The sequence below is a fragment of the Harpia harpyja genome, chromosome 3 (genome assembly GCF_026419915.1).
Source record: "Harpia harpyja isolate bHarHar1 chromosome 3, bHarHar1 primary haplotype, whole genome shotgun sequence".
Lineage (NCBI taxonomy): Eukaryota > Metazoa > Chordata > Aves > Accipitriformes > Accipitridae > Harpia > Harpia harpyja.
In genome coordinates, this window is record NC_068942.1 from 36,937,302 (window position 1) to 36,954,539 (window position 17,238).

Genomic DNA, 17,238 nt, shown 5'->3' on the forward strand with positions numbered 1-17,238 from the left:
CATTGCTGACAGTCAAGACTGCTTAAGGACACTGTACTTTGTGAGAGAGACTCAGTTTAGAGCAGGGACAGGTACAAACACCCCATCCTTTCACAACCACACATTATAGGATAGTACACCATCACCTCACCATTGCACGTGAACTACAAATACATAAAAATGGATACAAGAAAAATTGAAGACGGGAATAATACACTTCAGGCCAGCAAAAGCTGTCACTCTGAGATACACATGGTAAGAGTCTTTTAAACAACCAAGGATTACAGGCCAGGACCAGAGCTGGCCTGCCTTGTATCCCAGGCAGCAGACAGCAGGTAGCGGACCGGAGATGCTTCCGGCCCAGAAATTGGGCAACTGAAGTGGCTGCAGCAGGAGAAGTTAGCATGGCAGGACATCGCTGAGCTCTGGTAGCTCCACGGCTGTTTCAATGTTCCCTGGAAACCGGAGGCTTTACAAAACTGAGGATTTGCTCCTCAGACAGCCCGTATCTGTCCTCAGACTGGCAGGAGAGGCGAGCTGGTAAACAGGTGAGAACCGTTTACAGGTGAGAGATGTTACTCTTGAGAAGGGTTTGGGAAAGGTGTGGGTTTGGGTTTTTTTTTTTTGCTCACTTAAGTAGCGTGACCCAGCAGGTTGGAAGTGACACGCAACCCAAAAGTCCTCGGTCAATGAGAAAGCCCAGAATACCTTTGGAACGGCGCACAGAAATGGAAGAAAGCGAGCCGGGAATGCAAATGTACAGAAAAGCAGGATGGCGCAGGGCTCATCGGCACAAATTTCATACACCCGGACAAACGCTCACGTCGTCCCCGCGCCCTTTCTGACTGGAACAACGTCCCTTCGGCGGGGAGAGGCCTTCCCAAATCCTGCAGCCGGCCTTCAGTCGCTGGGGTGGGGCTGAAGCCGGCGCCAATTTGGAAGGAAAGTCACCCGACAGCCGAGAAAACCCCCCAGACCGTACGGCAGGCCTCGGAGGGGAGCCAGGGCGAAGAGCCCGCACGGGGACCCGGCCGCGGGCGCAGCCGCCATGCCTGTGGGGGCAGGAACGTGAGGTAGAGGAGGAGGAGAGGGCGCGGCTTCGGCCTGGAAACGTTTGCCGTTTGGAGGTACTGAGGGTGTTTTTCCCCTAAAAAAGGGCTAAAGTCACAGGTAAATTCATAAAGGGCGTTAAACCCCCTGCGCCCGTTGGCGGGCTCGGCCGCCTCGGGCCAGCCCGCGCCCTGAACCTTCCCCTCCTGCCGTTCCGCCCTCCCGCCGCCGGGGGGGCGCCCTTGGCGCTGGCGCGGCCGGACGGCGACGCTCTTCGGCCGCGGCGCCGGTGGGGCAGCGCGCATGCGCAGGCCGGCCCCTGCCAGGCCCGGTGGCGGCGGCGGCGGGCGAAGCAGCCGGCCTGCCCCGCTCCGTGGGGCCGCCAGCGAGCTGGCGGTGCGGACGGTGGGGCCTGAGCGACTGCGGGCGGAGGTGAGTCTGGGCGGTTAGGCGGTGGGGGGTTCGTCTCGCCTTGACCCGGCGCCGTGTGGCGGGGGAGACCGGGCCGGGGCGGGCCGGGTCCTCACGGGCCGTGGCGGCAGCCCGCGGCCGTTCCGTCCGCGGGTAGGACTTTATCCTGTAGGATAAAAGCCGCGGGTGCCACCTCTGTTACTTTTTTTTTTTTTTTTTTTTTGCCATCTCTTTGGCTGCTGTGTCTTATCCCTCTTACATGTAATACTCCAAATGTTGGTAGACCTTGTCTTGTGCCCGCAGGTTGCCCGAGTGGGTTGTGTGCCTTGTAAAAGTGATTAAACGGTTCCACAGGTGGAGAGTTAGGTTTCACTGAGGTTTCCCTCCCCTCCCCCGGGCTTAGGTCTAGACAGCTTTGCTGTGTGACTCAAATGCTTGCTGCAAATGTGTAATCTTTGTCGTAACGCGAGTGGTTCTGGCGCTGTATCAGGAAGGAGGAATAACGTGGTTAACAATCAGAAGCATATGGAAAGTTTGAAGTTATAAAACTGATAGTAATGTAGCATTTCGGCATCTGTCCTGATAACAGCGTCACGTGTGTGTTGCCTTGTACAGCAGGCTTTAAAAGCTCTCTCCGGAATCAGAATGTGAATGTAAATTGATGAGAGCAACCACTAAAAGTGGAATATTTATTAGTGTCTGAGATTATTTTTGTGCTGCTGTAAGTACAGTCAGTTCACGCGTTAGCCACCCCATCCTAAGTCTTTTGTTAAGAACTGCCAAATAAACATAACCCAATTTGTCATAAAGACCATTTAATGCCTTATTGATACTTCTTTTCTTTGTATTTGTTGTCTACTGTACTGTCAGACTTTCTTCTTCCTCACGAAGCAATAAAACATCCCATTTGTCCAAAAGGAAAACACATAATTATACCATCCACATTCTTCTTCAGGAAAAACGTGCTTCCTACATTTAAAAAGCTCTCACTGTGCAGAGTTCAGGTTGGATTTATTTATTATGGAAGCTTTAGTTGAAAACCTAAACAGGTTTTTGCATGCAACGAGTAGCTGATTCTTTAATCTGTAGTAGTTATTATAAATTGCCTCTTGCTGGAACCACAATTCTGTGTGTAAAAACTTGTAAGAAACATCAAAGATGACAGTAGTTGTGTGACTCTGTTTGTGACACTTTATATTACATCATGTTTTTCACTACAAGTGTTATTCAGACTGCAGTGAACTATTATTTAAATGCTTTTCTTAATGTGGCTGCAGTGGCAGCTCATAGGACACTTTTTTGCCCCAAAAGGCATATTGACAAAGATGACAAATGAATTCCTTTTTCTTGCCAGAAGTAGTTTAGCATCATTCTGGCAGGTTTTGGTGGGGCTCCTGTAAAATTCAGTTTGAATGCACCTTTACATTTGAAGGAGTATCATGATCCTAAGTTCTGTGTGATGCCCTGTTACAAGCCCTTCGTGGGGTATCCAGGTTGTTTCTCTTCACTTGTAGATAAGTGTTTTATTTTTTTATTAGTATTCACTATGAATACTCTTAGACATAGATGGAATGGCACCTACGAGGACTCACTACTTTTGTAGTGTTTGAAATTTCTTCCTCCCCTCGCTGCCCGAGCCATGTCCTTTTCTCATGTGTGGTTGTTAACTGACCAACATCATTTCATTACAACCAGGCCCAGCAGATCAGCCTCATGTAGTCCTTGCAGAGTGGCGGTCCCAGTTGGCTTCTTACATTTTGGTGGCACATGTGAGCATCTGAAGAAATTTTACTGTAACCTGCTGAGGCAAAAACCTGTCTTGAAAGTGTTAACTGGATGTTTCTCTGTGTTGTGATAACTAGGTATCTCTTCCACAGTTCGTCCTAAAATGTCTCTCTTTCTATTTTGTAGAGACAAGAGATAATTGATTCCATTATGTGTGCGTCGGCCAAATATAACACCCGGGGTCCAGCCCTCATCCCAAGGATGAAAACCAAGCATCGCATCTACTACATCACTCTCTTTTCCATAGTTCTGCTTGGCCTAATTGCCACAGGAATGTTCCAGTTCTGGCCTCACTCCATTGAGTCATCCAGTGACTGGACTGTTGAAAAACGCAGTGTCCATGATGTGCCTGTGGTCAAGCTTCCTGCTGATAGCCCCATTCCTGAGCGGGGAGACCTCAGCTGCAGGATGCACACCTGCTTTGATGTCTATCGATGTGGCTTCAATCCCAAAAACAAAATCAAGGTATACATCTATTCACTGAAAAAGTATGTGGATGAATACGGGACCTCGGTGAGCAACACCATTTCCAGGGAATACAATGAGCTGCTAACTGCCATCTCTGACAGTGAATTCTACACTGATGATGTCAACCGGGCCTGCCTTTTCGTGCCATCCATAGATGTCCTCAATCAGAATGCACTCCGTATCAAGGAGACAGCTCAGGCTTTGGCACAGTTATCCAGGTACTTACTGAAACTTCAGTATGTGAATTTAAAGATCACAAAGTGGAAAAAACTAAGGTTAATGCAGGAGGGGAGGATGCAGTGAGTCAATGCCAGAGTTAGGCTTTGACAGAACTTATCATCCGTATGTAAAGAACACCTTTCTAATTGTTGTCTGTTTCTTTGTTTGCCTTAGGTGGGATCGAGGCACAAATCACTTGCTCTTCAATATGCTGCCTGGAGGGCCACCAGATTATAATACTGCCCTAGATGTTCCTAGAGACAGGTATGCATTTTGCTGTGTTTGAATGCACAGATCTGGGTTTAAATGCCACTGAAGAAGCAACAAGCTCAGAAGTGCAGCTGATAGCAAAGGACATGCTCCTTAACCTTAACAAAGCTGGAATATGACTTCCTCTCTTCTCAAAAAAGGGAAGTAGAGAAGTCCCTGTCTTGTATAGGACAAGTGTTTGCTCCTGAAATCTGACAGTTTAGCCCCATCCTTAATTTTATATGGGATGTGGCTGACAGCATTTGCTCTTAGCTGTTGGGCTTGCTGTAAGGATGGAGAATCTTGAGGTTAGAAGTGTATCTTGTGTGTTACTGAACCTGAACGCTTTACAGAATGTCCCATTTGATGCAAATTAGAAGTTCAAAGATGATTGTAGCTGCAAGTTTTTGATAGAAGTCAGGTGCCTCAAGGGCATTTTAAAGCAGCTGCTCTACTAGACAAAACTATGGTGAATTTCATGAGTTTTCATTAGCTTAACAATTACACTGTATTAGTAATTGGTCAAATGCTCTTAGTTGTTCTCTGGCAAGTGTGTTTTGAAAATATTTGCCAGAAACTTAAAAGGTGTGAATCCTGGGCTCAATTTTCACTTGCAGAATAGGTTACTTTTGGAAGAGGAAAGGAGGTTGTAAGGCAAAGAAAATTGGAATAAGACACACTTATTTAGCTTAGATACTGTTACTGAATATGTTTCTACTAGATTAGCCTATATATGCTTAGTTCTGCTGAGTTAGGTCCTGTAACCAGTCCCTCTCTTGAAGGTCAAGGTTAACTTTCTTCTGCCAAATGTCAACAAAATCTTGCCTGAGATAAGGGATCTTTGCTAAGATGTTTGTGTATGGAGTATATCTTGATTTCTTTGCACCAAAGACGATTTAAAACATCCTTCAACGCCAGAACAGAACATGTGTTTTCTGGACATGTTCAAAGAGTAAGTTTACTCATTGTAATTAAATCACTGACTGTGAAGTAAGGCTTTAGTTTTTTACTTCTTTGTGAAGTATGTTATATGCATGTGGGTTAGCCTGAAGAGGGCAGTCAAGCATCATTCTTACATAACCAAACCTGTTAATTTGTTAGTAAATACTTGTATTTGTTATCTTAAGATTTATACTTCTTAAGGGGAATTTTCATTTGGCAGTGCTCTGTTTAATGGAATGGACTGCTCTGGGACTGTGTGTTTGTAGATGCATATGTCTATCGAAGAAGTAGGTTTATTAATTGAATGCAGTAGATTTCTTACACTGCGCAACTGTTTGTTAATTTAATTTTTCTGTGTCATTTATATCAAATGTCCATTTATATTTGGCCTTATGTGTCTTGGCTTAGTATGCAGGAAATGTATTATTTTGGTAGGTGTTTGTTCTAAGTGTTTGTCATGCTAACATGGAAAGCTGAGTGATTTGAATAAAAAAAAAAATCAAATCTTTTTTGGCATACTGCTGTTGTCATAGCTTGCCAAACTGACTCTCCCTGCAGCTGTATGATCACTATCTGTAATACATAAGAGAGGCAATAACAGTCCTTGGGACAGAAAAAAGGTGGAACCTCCTTTTTGTAGGCAGCCAACAGTTTTCAGTGTAGTACAGAACCTACTGTAGTACTGTAGTACTACAGGTCACAGATGTGAAGACATTGGATCTATGAAAAAGTCAGTAGTGTGGACCTAGTCCTGGAAGGGCCTGAGTGGTGCAGTATGAGGTTACAGTATGATTTTGGAGACCTCTGGAGATCTTCATTCATGTCTAACAGAACAAGCAACCTGAGTGTGTTTTCTTAATTTGAGAATGTCCACACGTTACAGAACGGGTAGTTAACAAAGTGTGAAGGACAGTTGTTTGTAGCATCACAGGGTGAGAGGCTGCAGTCCAAAATAAAGGTATGTTGGCAAGTTCAATTGGTTTTGAATGACTGGCCTGAACTGTACCGGTACAGCTCCAGAAAGACTGGATTTGTGAGATTTTGTGGATCGCTTGTGAAATACACAGGTAATATTTGTGAAGTTTGCACAGGGAGTGTGGCCTGCCTTCTCTATTTGGCATATTATCAGAGATCATACATAGTTGAACGGTAGTGGATCATGAGGTTTGCTAGAGTTGTGTTCTGTTGATTTGCTGCAGAATATTAATCCAGGTAAAATAAGACCTTATACACAAAGGGGAGTTCAGTTATATTTTTATGTCTGGAAAAGTCTTTAGCTGAGTTACCTCACTAAGGCGTTGTTTGTTTATTAAATCTTTAAATCCAATTTCCAAAGACAATGTAAAAGCTCTTTTTCCATTATTTCAAAGATGGAAGTCTGCCTTGTGGGGATGGAGGCAATGTTGCTGGTATTAGCTGCCATAACATATGTAATCTCCTGCCATAAAACTTAAAAAATAAGCTCTTTATTATTTGTTAATAAGTGCTATTGAATTTGGTACAATAATGAGGATGAAAGGATTTCTTTTGCAAAGCTACTCTGTAGCTGTAGAATTGAACATATGAACTAAGATAATTTTTCGTTCTGCTTCAGTTGATGAATTGGGTTTCAGTGACTTGTGAAGTTTGGCAGCAAGCTGATGATGATGGCAGCTGGGCAGAAACATTTAGAGTACAGACCAGTTAGGGCATTTCCTGGAGAGAAAGAAGGATCAATATCTGAAAAGTGGTGAGAAGTTGCTCAGGAACAGGCTTATTCCTCACTGATCAGTGCAATTTAAAGATTATTTGTCTTGAGTACATTAGGAGTTAATATCTCCCTTACTGCACTGGACAATGAAAATCTGAGTGGCATTATTTAACTGGTGTTGGTTCCCTGTGGGTTTATTTAGGTAAAAGTCTGCATGACACACACCTGCTTTCTCAAGGCTGATGAGGTGCTGTCATGTTTTCACCGGATCCAATTAAAACAATCTGGTTGTAGTTTCCCAATTGGGGTGGGGTGTGTGTGTGTTAAAAAAAGAGGAGGGGGATATGAAGTGCAAGAAAAGCAACACCCAAGCCAATTTTTTTCTCCCTGCTTGTAACTGAGTTAATATGGGTAAGATAGGAACATGCAGCTTCAAGGGTGAGACCTAGTCATAGCAGCATTGTACATGTCACCTCGGGGGGGGGGGGGCGGGCATTGGAAAGGAATCCAAAATAATCACTTGATTTGGAACAGAAATTCTCACTCAGCACATATGTGATTTATCATCCTGTTCTCGAGTTTATTTCTGCTCCCACCATAGTTTGTGTTCTGACTGAAGAGTAATAAAGGGCAAGTTGTTTTGATTTTGTAATTGTCGTCAAGCTGAATGCATCTCTAATCCAGATCCTCTAATCCAGAGCCTGGGATTTTCAAAGAGTTTCTTAAACAACACTTAGGACTGCTTGCTTGACTACTTGGGTGAAGTCACATTTATTGGTAAAGTGTGTTTGGGGTGTTTGAACACTGAACAACTGTGCTGCAGGTCAGAGCAGGAAGTGAAGTATCCCATGGGACATCTGATGGGGGTTAGAACAGGCAGAACGTACTGGTGTTTATCTGGGGTGTCATGTTCTGATGGGAAAAAATGGATAGGTCTTGGATGATAATTAGGTATAACGATCATCTGTTGTATAACAGCTGTGGAAAAACTGCTTCTCCAAGCACTATACTAAGGATTTCATTCAGTGATATCTGAAGACGAGAATATCAGCTAATGGATTGTCAGTGCCTCTTCCAGTCTCACCTTGACTTTTTGTTCTGATGTGTCTGTTCTGATTACTGATGAGACATGTGCTTGCTCCGATCTGAACTGTGACAGTATGCAAGCTTGTGATAATAAGGCTTTTGGCTGTAATAATAGCTGCTACAATGGGTACAGCTCCTCAAGATCCTTTCTGCAGTGCCTGGTGTAGTGGTGTATTTGTGTTCTGCTTCTTTCCACAGACAAGGAGAGAAACTGGAATTGGTGAAATACTTTTCTCCAAACTACTTTGTATGGTACCATAAGCAGACCCAGTATCCCTGATGGAATTTAAAGCGTAGCACACCCTGCTGTTTGGTGACAAAGGACTGAAAGTTTAATCAGCTGTTTGAGAAGTTTCACTAAAGAAGCAGAATATGAGCTTCTTTCATGGTGCCACCTGGTCACTGAAAAAGAAATGGCAACTGAAAAGCTGATGTCCTTTACTAGCATATTTCAAAGCAGCCTGATTTGGGATAGGAGATAGTAACAAGCCCTTTTTTTCTGGCATTGTGAATGATGCATTGCTTTCTTCTGTACACATTGTTCTCTTCTGTTTCTTAAAGCTCTTCTGTGTGGCAAAAGGTTGTCCCATATAGGAAAAGCCACAGACAATCGGGGTCATCCTGTTGGGAGGTTGAATTACATCTTCGTTTATCAACCTTTGATGATTCTCATGCTCTCTAGCACATAGTGTCCCAAGCAGCCTCTACTTTTGGAAGTTAGTTTCAGAACATACAGAGTTCTTGTCATGTTTTCTGTTTATAGCATTTTTTGTGTAATATAAAAATGAAATAAATTTCACTAGTTTGTATGATCACTTTGAAAATACAGTTGCAAATAACTCCATTTTATTTTCTAGCCTGAGAAGTCCAGAGTCACTGTAAGCTGACAAAATACTATGTTATTGTACCTGGACTTGTATCTCAGATGTAGCTTGTCTCTACACTTCGAGAGCTGTGCTATACCCTATTTTAGTGCAGGCATTGAGGAATATGTTAACTAGTATAAATAATTAAGAATGTATTTATTTAAATTAAAATTGACTTAGGACATGTAAGCTTGCAAAAATGCAAAATTGTCATAATGACTGCAATAGATTAAATTTCCCTATATTAATACAAAAATGGTCCATTCCTCAGTGATCATATGCAATCGTAACCATTCCGTTGATGACTAGATTCAATCTGGCAGTAAGCCCAGTTCACGAAAACTGAAGTGAACCGAAAAAATGCATGAAAAATGCCACTGACAAAAGCTGATGGAAAAACTTATCTCGGAGCATGCATCTTCTCGATGTCTGGTAATGACAATCAGTAAATCGCGCTCCGAGTTTGAATGGTGTACATACTCTGTTTAAATTCGCTTTCTTGTATTTTTTCAGAGCTCTGCTGGCTGGTGGAGGCTTCTCAACATGGACTTACCGGCAAGGCTACGATGTCAGTATTCCTGTTTACAGCCCGTTGTCGGGGGAAGTGGATCTGCCAGAAAGAGGACCAGGGTAAAGCAATTCCCATGAATTGGGCGAAGTATATTCAATATCATGTTTAAAATTGATGCTGATAAAAAATAAATATAGCTCCTAACTTGTTGGTGGGCTTGGGCAATTTTGTAAGAGTTGCTTTTAATAGCTCTTGCTATTAAAATATATGATGGTTCCAGTGCTAATGTCTGTGGCACATCTGCCAGTGTGTGGTTTAGCTGCGAACTGAGGATTTTTTTGGAATGATTCTGTTTTTCCCACTCTTGAAAGTAAAATGTGAAATATGACAACATGACGGTGTTTCTAGTAGAATTAAATTCAATATTTCCAGTGAGCTAAGATATTTTGGATATAAAGAAAAGTAGTTGTTAATATGTTTGTTTTCTTTAAAGTGTAAGTAAAGCAGGGCAGTAATTCAAAGCACTATAGATTCCTGTCGTGGTTTAAGCCCAGCCAGCAGCTAGGCACCATGCAGCCGCTTGCTTACCTCCCTCTCCCCACCCAGTGGAGTGGGGAGGAGAATCGGGAGGAAAAAAAAAGTAAAACTCGTGGGTTGAGATAAGAACAATTTAATAACTAAAGTAAAATAAAATATAATACTAACAATAATAATAAAAAATATAATAATTGTAATGAAAAGGAATATAATAAAATAAAATTTTAAAAAAAGAAAAACCCAACCAAAAAAAAAAAAACCCCAACAAGACAAGTGATGCACAATGCAGTTGCTCACCACCTGCTGACTGATTGCCTGGGCAGCGATCTCCCCCTCCCAACCAACTCCTCCCAGTTTATTTACTGAGCATGATGTTCTATGGTATGGAATATCACTTTGGCTAGTTCGGGTCAGCTGTCCTGGCCATGCTCCCTCCCAGCTTCTTGTACACCTGCTTAATGGCAGAGCATGGGAAACTGAAAAATCCTTAACTTCAGATAAGCGCTATTTGGTGACAACTAAAACATCAGTGTGTTGTCAACATTATTCTCACACTAAATCCAAAACACGCTGTACCAGCTACTAGGAAGGAAATGAACTCTATCCCAGCCGAAACCAGGACAATTCCCTAATAAATGATTACTTCAGACAATTTATTTTAGGATACATAAAAGCAAAGTAATGGCAAAAGATCACTATTGCAATGATAAAAGAAGTGTGCTATACCTCCATTGTGACTTTAAAGAGCTAGAAGGGATCATGGGGATCAACACAAGTGCCTCAGGTAGTATCAGCCAGTGCAAACTTTGAATGAGTAACAGGAAAATAGGAGCGAGGATGTCATCTTTATCTCCGTATATCTTACGGATACATTCTTCGTAAATCAGTTTAGACAGTTTTCTGGTTCTGAAGTCCTTCCAAAATGACATCAAGAGTTTGGAGCAGGAGAAGCCTGTAAATACAGCTCTGAAGGGAAGAATTTCTTGCAGAATGAATCTTAAGGAGGTTAGCGTGGTTGGCTCATGAAAAAGAAGGAGAGCTGATTTCATTATGGGAGTAGTTACATCCAGAGCTTAGAATACTGATTTTATTTTTTTCTTTTTTAATGGAGTAAGATATAAACACAAACAACCCCCCCAACCTTGTAGCTGGAAGTAAAGCAAGACAAGTGGGAAATAAAGCACTAATTTTAACAGGGCATGTAATTAGCCATTAAAATGAACTACCCTGGAAAGTGGTGGTTTTTCTAATCCATTCATGTCTTCAGAACAAGAGTACACAGAAGTCTGAAGACATGTTTTAATTGGTTATGGAAGACTGCTCTTTTAATATTTCATAAGTCTCTTAATTACACAGCTGAAAACGTTTCACTGTAGCAAGGTCTTATCTCTGTTATGGTTTGAAAGATGGGCAGACTGAGGCAATGGGGGTAAATGACATTGTCCACTGATTGTGAAGATCAAGTTCAGAAATGCAGACACTTTAGGTCCTTTTTTCTGACAGCATCTTGCAGAGAATATGAATTTATTAAAGTTGAAAACCGATTGAAAGGGTGCTGCCACCATTGGACACAAAAAGTTATTGTACTTTGGCTTCAATTGTCTTCTCTGGTAATGGGAATGCTCTTGCTGTTGCTGTGGGCTGCTCCAAGTAAGATACCACAGTCAGTTACAGGACAAACTTGTGCAATAGTGGTTTGCTTTGCTCACACCCTTTATGTTCCTGCTTGTGATGCTCCTGGACCAGGACGATGTAGGGGCATCTGGTTGCATCCCAATCGATTCTTCATAGATCTCAAGTATTATTACAGTCCGACACAGAGTGAAGGCGTGCTTTGTATTTCTGTCTGGAAAGCATGAACGTGATGATAGGCTTCAGCATGTATAGAACCAATTGTAAAGAGAGATGCAGTCATATTGTTCATGTCCATGTAGTCAGCTAAATGCTATGTCTGGTTTTAGGTCGGATAAGAGGAACTGTTGCGTGGGAACTGATGCAATGCATGAGTCTGCGTTCAGTGAAGGTGTTGGAGCTTCCATGTTCTCATAGTTTCTGGGTTTTGGGGGGTTTTTTTGTGAGGAACAGACTGTCGTCTCCGGAGTACCATCTAGTGGCCAGTTAGCATTACTAATTGAAACACATTCGCAGGTTCGATTGCTCTGTGCAAGAGTGTGACAATGAAACGATGCTAAGAATTTAGGCTTACTTGGGATAAATTATTACATTCCACTGCACTAGTGTGTTATTTCCTGGGAGCTGGGATGTACTTTCTTTTGTAGCAAGATTTGATAGCTAGATTTTGAGTATCATAGGATAATGACAGTTTCAAGGCAAAACTTGGTTTTAAACATATACACAAACAAACCTGCATAATTTTTAGCTGGTTCTAGGCATTTATTATAACTCATCTGCAGCAGTACTTCCTTTTTTTTGAGGCAAATCCTTTTTTATTCCACTTAACAGAGCTGAACTGAGGGGTTTTGATTTACTCTCCTTTTTAGTCGGTTTGTTTAAAATGTTTTAAATCCACCTCTGCTAGAAATATATATTCTGTAAAGCTGCTAGTAGCAAGTTGGTAGCAGCTGGAGGCTTGGGAAAAAGAATGTTTAAAAAAAATTCTATGCAAGTCTCATCTGTGAATTGGAGCAACAAAAGTGACCGGCATGAGAATGAGTAGAAGAGGTGAGAAGAGCAGCAGGAGAGGTCTGACTTTATAAAGTGTGTGTTTGTATGTGTTTTCAGAGCTGTAAATTAAAGATAGCATCACATGGAGTAGAACTGGAATCCTAAGTGCAGGCCTCGTGTTTCCTGTGTTCTTTTGGCAGCGTGAGGGCAGGCACTCGCTGTGTGTTCCTTTCAGTGGGGAGCGGTGGAGCAGTCTGACTTAGCTGACCTGTTTAAAATGAAACCAAAGTAGATGAGAATGAGTATAACAATTACATGACATACTATTTTCCAACATTAACCTACCGTTTTAAAGCAGTGAGCACCTAATTTGAGACTGTATTCCTGAGTATTTTACCTCCAATGTTAATTAATGTCTTGCAACATTTCAGTATTAAGGCACATTTGAAATATTCATGGTTTTGGAACATGACAGGAGTTGAGAGTGAATGGGATAATGGGCCTTCAACTTTGTCCTGGAAACGTTGCCTTTAAGGTGCCTAAAAGGGACGGAACTGAATCACAGCTAATGAGATGAGCTTGTCCTGCTACTGCTGTCACTGTATCAAGACTAAATAAGCACAGGGTAGCTGAGTTGTCAGTTCAGCATCTTTTTTCAATTAAAATTGATGAGAAAATATATGGGAGGAGAAACTAGCAACAGCATTCAGTGTCCTATCTACTTTGTTATGGTACACAAACACCAAACGAATAAACAATCCTGGCATCGGTAGCAAGCTGTTTTAATATGTAACTAAATAATGTTTATTTCAGTTTATAATAGAGGTTATAATGCAAGTGCCTATTCTAATGTAGTAAGCACTCTTTCCAAGTACAGATTTATTCAAAGTTGTAAATAATGCTGAGCCACTTACTATCCAAGATTTAATTATATTGCATCATTACCCTTTCCAGCCCTGTCTGAAAATACAGTCTTGGCAGTGTCTCCACATTTAGTTAATCTTGCTCTGCTTTTCCAGGGTGGAAGTAAATGTCTTCTAGAGTGGCTTGGAAGTAAACTCACAGTGCTGTCAGCTAACCTTGCTGTGGTTTTTCAGTCCTCGCAGGTATTTCATTCTGTCATCTCAAATGGCTCTGCACCCAGAATACCGGTCTGAGTTGGAAGCTCTTCAAGCTGAGAATGGGGAATCAGTGTTGATCCTAGACAAATGTACAAATCTGTCAGATGGGGTCCCTGCTGTTCGCAAACGCTGTCACAAGAATCAAGTCTTTGATTATCCTCAAGTGCTTCAGGTAAGGCTGTCTTTCCTGCAAACTTCTCTTCCCCTTGGTGACCATCTTAGCTTTGGGGCTGTTCCTGTTTAGCACTGGTAGGGTACTTCATTGTATTTAGTTAACTTGCGGCTATGTTTTGAAACTGCATAATTTGTTGTGTTAGCTTGACCATTATATCCTAACTTTATTCTTATTTTTAAGAGGGCCAAGAACTATGTACTCAAACTGATATGCAGATTACGCTGCAATCTGAAAACACTGCTTATGTATAACAACTTCATGAGGTTGGTCATGGTCGTCTTCTAGTAACACATGACAATGTCACGTAAACTTAAAAAATGATACAAAGATACTGGCAAATCCAGCAGCAGTGGGAGGAGAAACTTTTGGAGGCCAGACAAAATTGCTCACTTTACAATTGGGGAAGAACATTGGAATCTACGCCCTCCAGAATAACTGGCAAAATGACCTTCAGCAGGCATGAATTGGAAGTGATTTCTCACATATGACAGTCCAGGCCTTACTAGATGAAGCTTGGAACAGAGGATGGCTTTGTCAATTGGAGGGAAGATTAAAATGAACTTTAAAGAGCTTATGCGTGGATTTATTTGGGGGCAAAAAAAGAGTGCTGCGTTTAAGGAGAATTGGTCAGATTATATTTTTTTTGTATGCAGCTTAGTAGTTAAACCCTACAAAATTCTCTGTATAGATGTGACAGACTGAGCTAGAAGACTTGTCAGAGTGCAGCTATGAAAACATCTAGGTGAAATGTGTTTCATGGCCTTGGCCCAACTTCCAGAGGCCTTTTGATGTATCAGTGAAGATAAAACTAGATAGCATTCTCAGACCCCTGTGTCTCTTGGCAATTCACTAACAGAGAGGTGCTTTGGCATGCACTGTGGTGAAGTGAGTTATGCTACAGGCCACTGTGCTCTGTCTGTGGCCACCAGCACATAATCTGTCTTTGAACTTCAGCAAATGATGATAAAATAACAAACAAGCTGAGGAAAGGCAAAGTTTCCACCCCTCCTGTTATGTTTTGTAGGAAGTATGTTTAAAATTCCTTGTGAAGGAGAGGGAGGAAAGGGTCACCCTGAGTCCTAAACTTTCAGCCAAAAGGAAAAAAAAAAAAAAGTTTGCTTTATTTCTTTAAATACAGACTGGATTGCTCAAGGATAGCAAGTCAGGGAATCTATATCTATATCTTGCTATATATGATTTTATAACTCAGAAGAGAGCTGGCACATGCCGAGATTGTTAAAATACTTTCCTTTGCAGAGCCCTGCATCTCCCTTTGGAATGTCTGGCTGATAACAGTGGTGATGCAAGGAGATGTATTTATAGTAACCTTTGTCTAGACAGGAAAAATGGTTATCTGGCCAGATGAGCATGTGTGTCCACATCTGGGCTTCTTTTTTTTTTTCTCTCCCAGACCTTACTAGAGTCTCTTCCACCTGCTGCTGTGTAATCTAGCAAGTCAATGGTTAAAATGTGTGTTCATTCTCTCCACTCCTTCCATTCCCCAAACCCTTCTTTTCCATGTCTTCTGGTCTGAGAGTGGCGGAAGGGGGACTGCGATCACAGTTCATCCTTTCCAGTGCTGCCTTTATAGACTTCCTACTAGATAGGCTTTTGGGCTTCTGGGTTGCTAATGCTTCCTGTTTGCAGTCTTCTCTTGGATGACATTTTCAAGCCTTTTAGTACACTATGGGTATGAACACAAGTCTTATGATTGCATTAGGAAACAAGTGAAGAGCCAGCAAACCCCCCTGTATTTCCTAGTTCCATTTTGATGTTTTGTTGCCCTGCTGAGCCTCCTGGTTCTTTCTCCTCAGGCCACAGAATGCAAGCTGGAAAGATGTTTTCTTATCCGTGGGAGCCCCTGTATCAACTTTATAATTTTTCTTTCTTAAACTTAGGGATAATACTGACTTGGGCTTTTTCCTTGTTTGTGTAGCTAAACTCTACAAGCATTTATTTTGCGATCTTGAATCTGTAGCAAGATTCCTCAGTGACAGTGAGAACCAAAGTGCCTATTTACAGGGTGAGTGCAGCATAGTCAAGAAGTCTTCTCTGCTGCAGTTTGAACTCATGGCTTTTTGTTTTGTGTGTTGTGGACATAAGTGGATTTTATTCTTCCTTTTTGCAACAGCTTTTTATATCATTGAAGCTTCCTTTAGCCATCTTCTTCTTGCCCTCACCCCTTCAGAATAAGTAGTACTGATATAGCGAATCTTTCCTTGTAGATCATACTTTCAAGGTAAGTAATCATCCTGGTTTTTTACCCCTGGAAGTGTATTGCCCAATACTGAACACACTGCTTTGAGGTCTTTTATTATGGAGAAAAGTGAGTGATTCCTTCAGGTCTTTTAGATTGTACTTCTTTTTGCATTCTAATACAACCTATGGTTTGCTTTTTCAACAGCTGCCTCGTGCATACCCTTTCTTTTCCTGTCCTTTTGTATTAAATGTCCTCTTCTGCAAAGTGCAAAACCTAGCCAGTTACTTCATGCTTTATATTTGTGCAGTTGATTATTTTATCTAAGTGTTGAGCCCTATATGTATCAATATTTTTTAGTCAATTTATCCATATAATGTCAAACTGTAATCCCATTATCCATTATGCTTGCTAATACTACAAAATCATAGGTATTGTCAGATCTAATAAGTGTGGTCTTAATTCTGCTCCTTGGTTAACTACATTGAATACTGTTGCACCCAGGAAAGATTTGGTCATGACTGTTTTGCCTGTGAGCCACCAGTAACTGCTTTATACTTAGAGTTCTGTAACTATAATTTATGTAACTATAAAGCCTATGAGGGCTTTATCTAGCCCATGATTTCTTAATTTGCCTATGAAAATGCTGTCAAAGACGATGTCAGATGCCTTTTTAAGTTGAGATACGAAATCTATTACTTTTCTGCTATCCATAGAGCTGGATTGCCCTATAATGGAAGAAAATTAAGTTGGCTTCATACAGTTTGTACCCGTTAAGTTCATGTTGATTGTTGCTCATCTTATTATGCCAGACTTTCAAAATGTTTAACTTATTTTTCCCCTTGAGTTTTCTCAATTAGAATTCTGAAGTTCGGCCGTTAAAATAAAGCATAGAATAGTCCCATTAGCTGATTTCTCATCTCCCCAGTTGTGATATTTTTGAGCCTCTGGAAGATAAACTTGCATAATTATTTTGAATTAGCTAGTAATTCAGAATACATTGGTTGCACGGAGCAAGCCTGCTTTCCTTTTGACTTGTTTTTTTATGAGGGAGGGCAGGAAAGCGTAATGCATACATACAGACATACACACACACACTACAAATATAACATTTCCTTTTTTTTTCCTCATCTGTGTGTTGGATACCATTTGTTGACAGGAGTCTACGTTCTGTGTTGTTCTACGTGGAGCCCGCTTGGGACAGGCTGTGCTAAGTGATGTTCTTCAAGCTGGCTGTGTCCCAGTGATCATTGCTGACTCCTACATTTTACCTTTCTCTGAGGTTCTGGACTGGAAGAGGTCTGTACCCTCACTATTGTTCATCAAA

The 17,238-nt window shown here is 41.5% G+C and overlaps 1 protein-coding gene across 1 annotated transcript in view; it reads left to right on the forward strand.

The window, feature by feature from the left end:
* The first annotated feature begins 1,332 nt into the window (after positions 1–1,332).
* Positions 1,333–17,238, forward strand: part of EXT2 (exostosin glycosyltransferase 2) — an 82,041-nt gene continuing 66,135 nt past the window's right edge. The window contains exons 1-6 of the mRNA XM_052781925.1: positions 1,333–1,461; positions 3,352–3,911; positions 4,087–4,176; positions 9,259–9,375; positions 13,516–13,711; positions 17,071–17,210. Of these exons, the coding sequence (XP_052637885.1) occupies positions 1,333–1,461; positions 3,352–3,911; positions 4,087–4,176; positions 9,259–9,375; positions 13,516–13,711; positions 17,071–17,210 (1,232 nt within the window). The remainder of the gene's footprint in view (positions 1,462–3,351; positions 3,912–4,086; positions 4,177–9,258; positions 9,376–13,515; positions 13,712–17,070; positions 17,211–17,238) is intronic.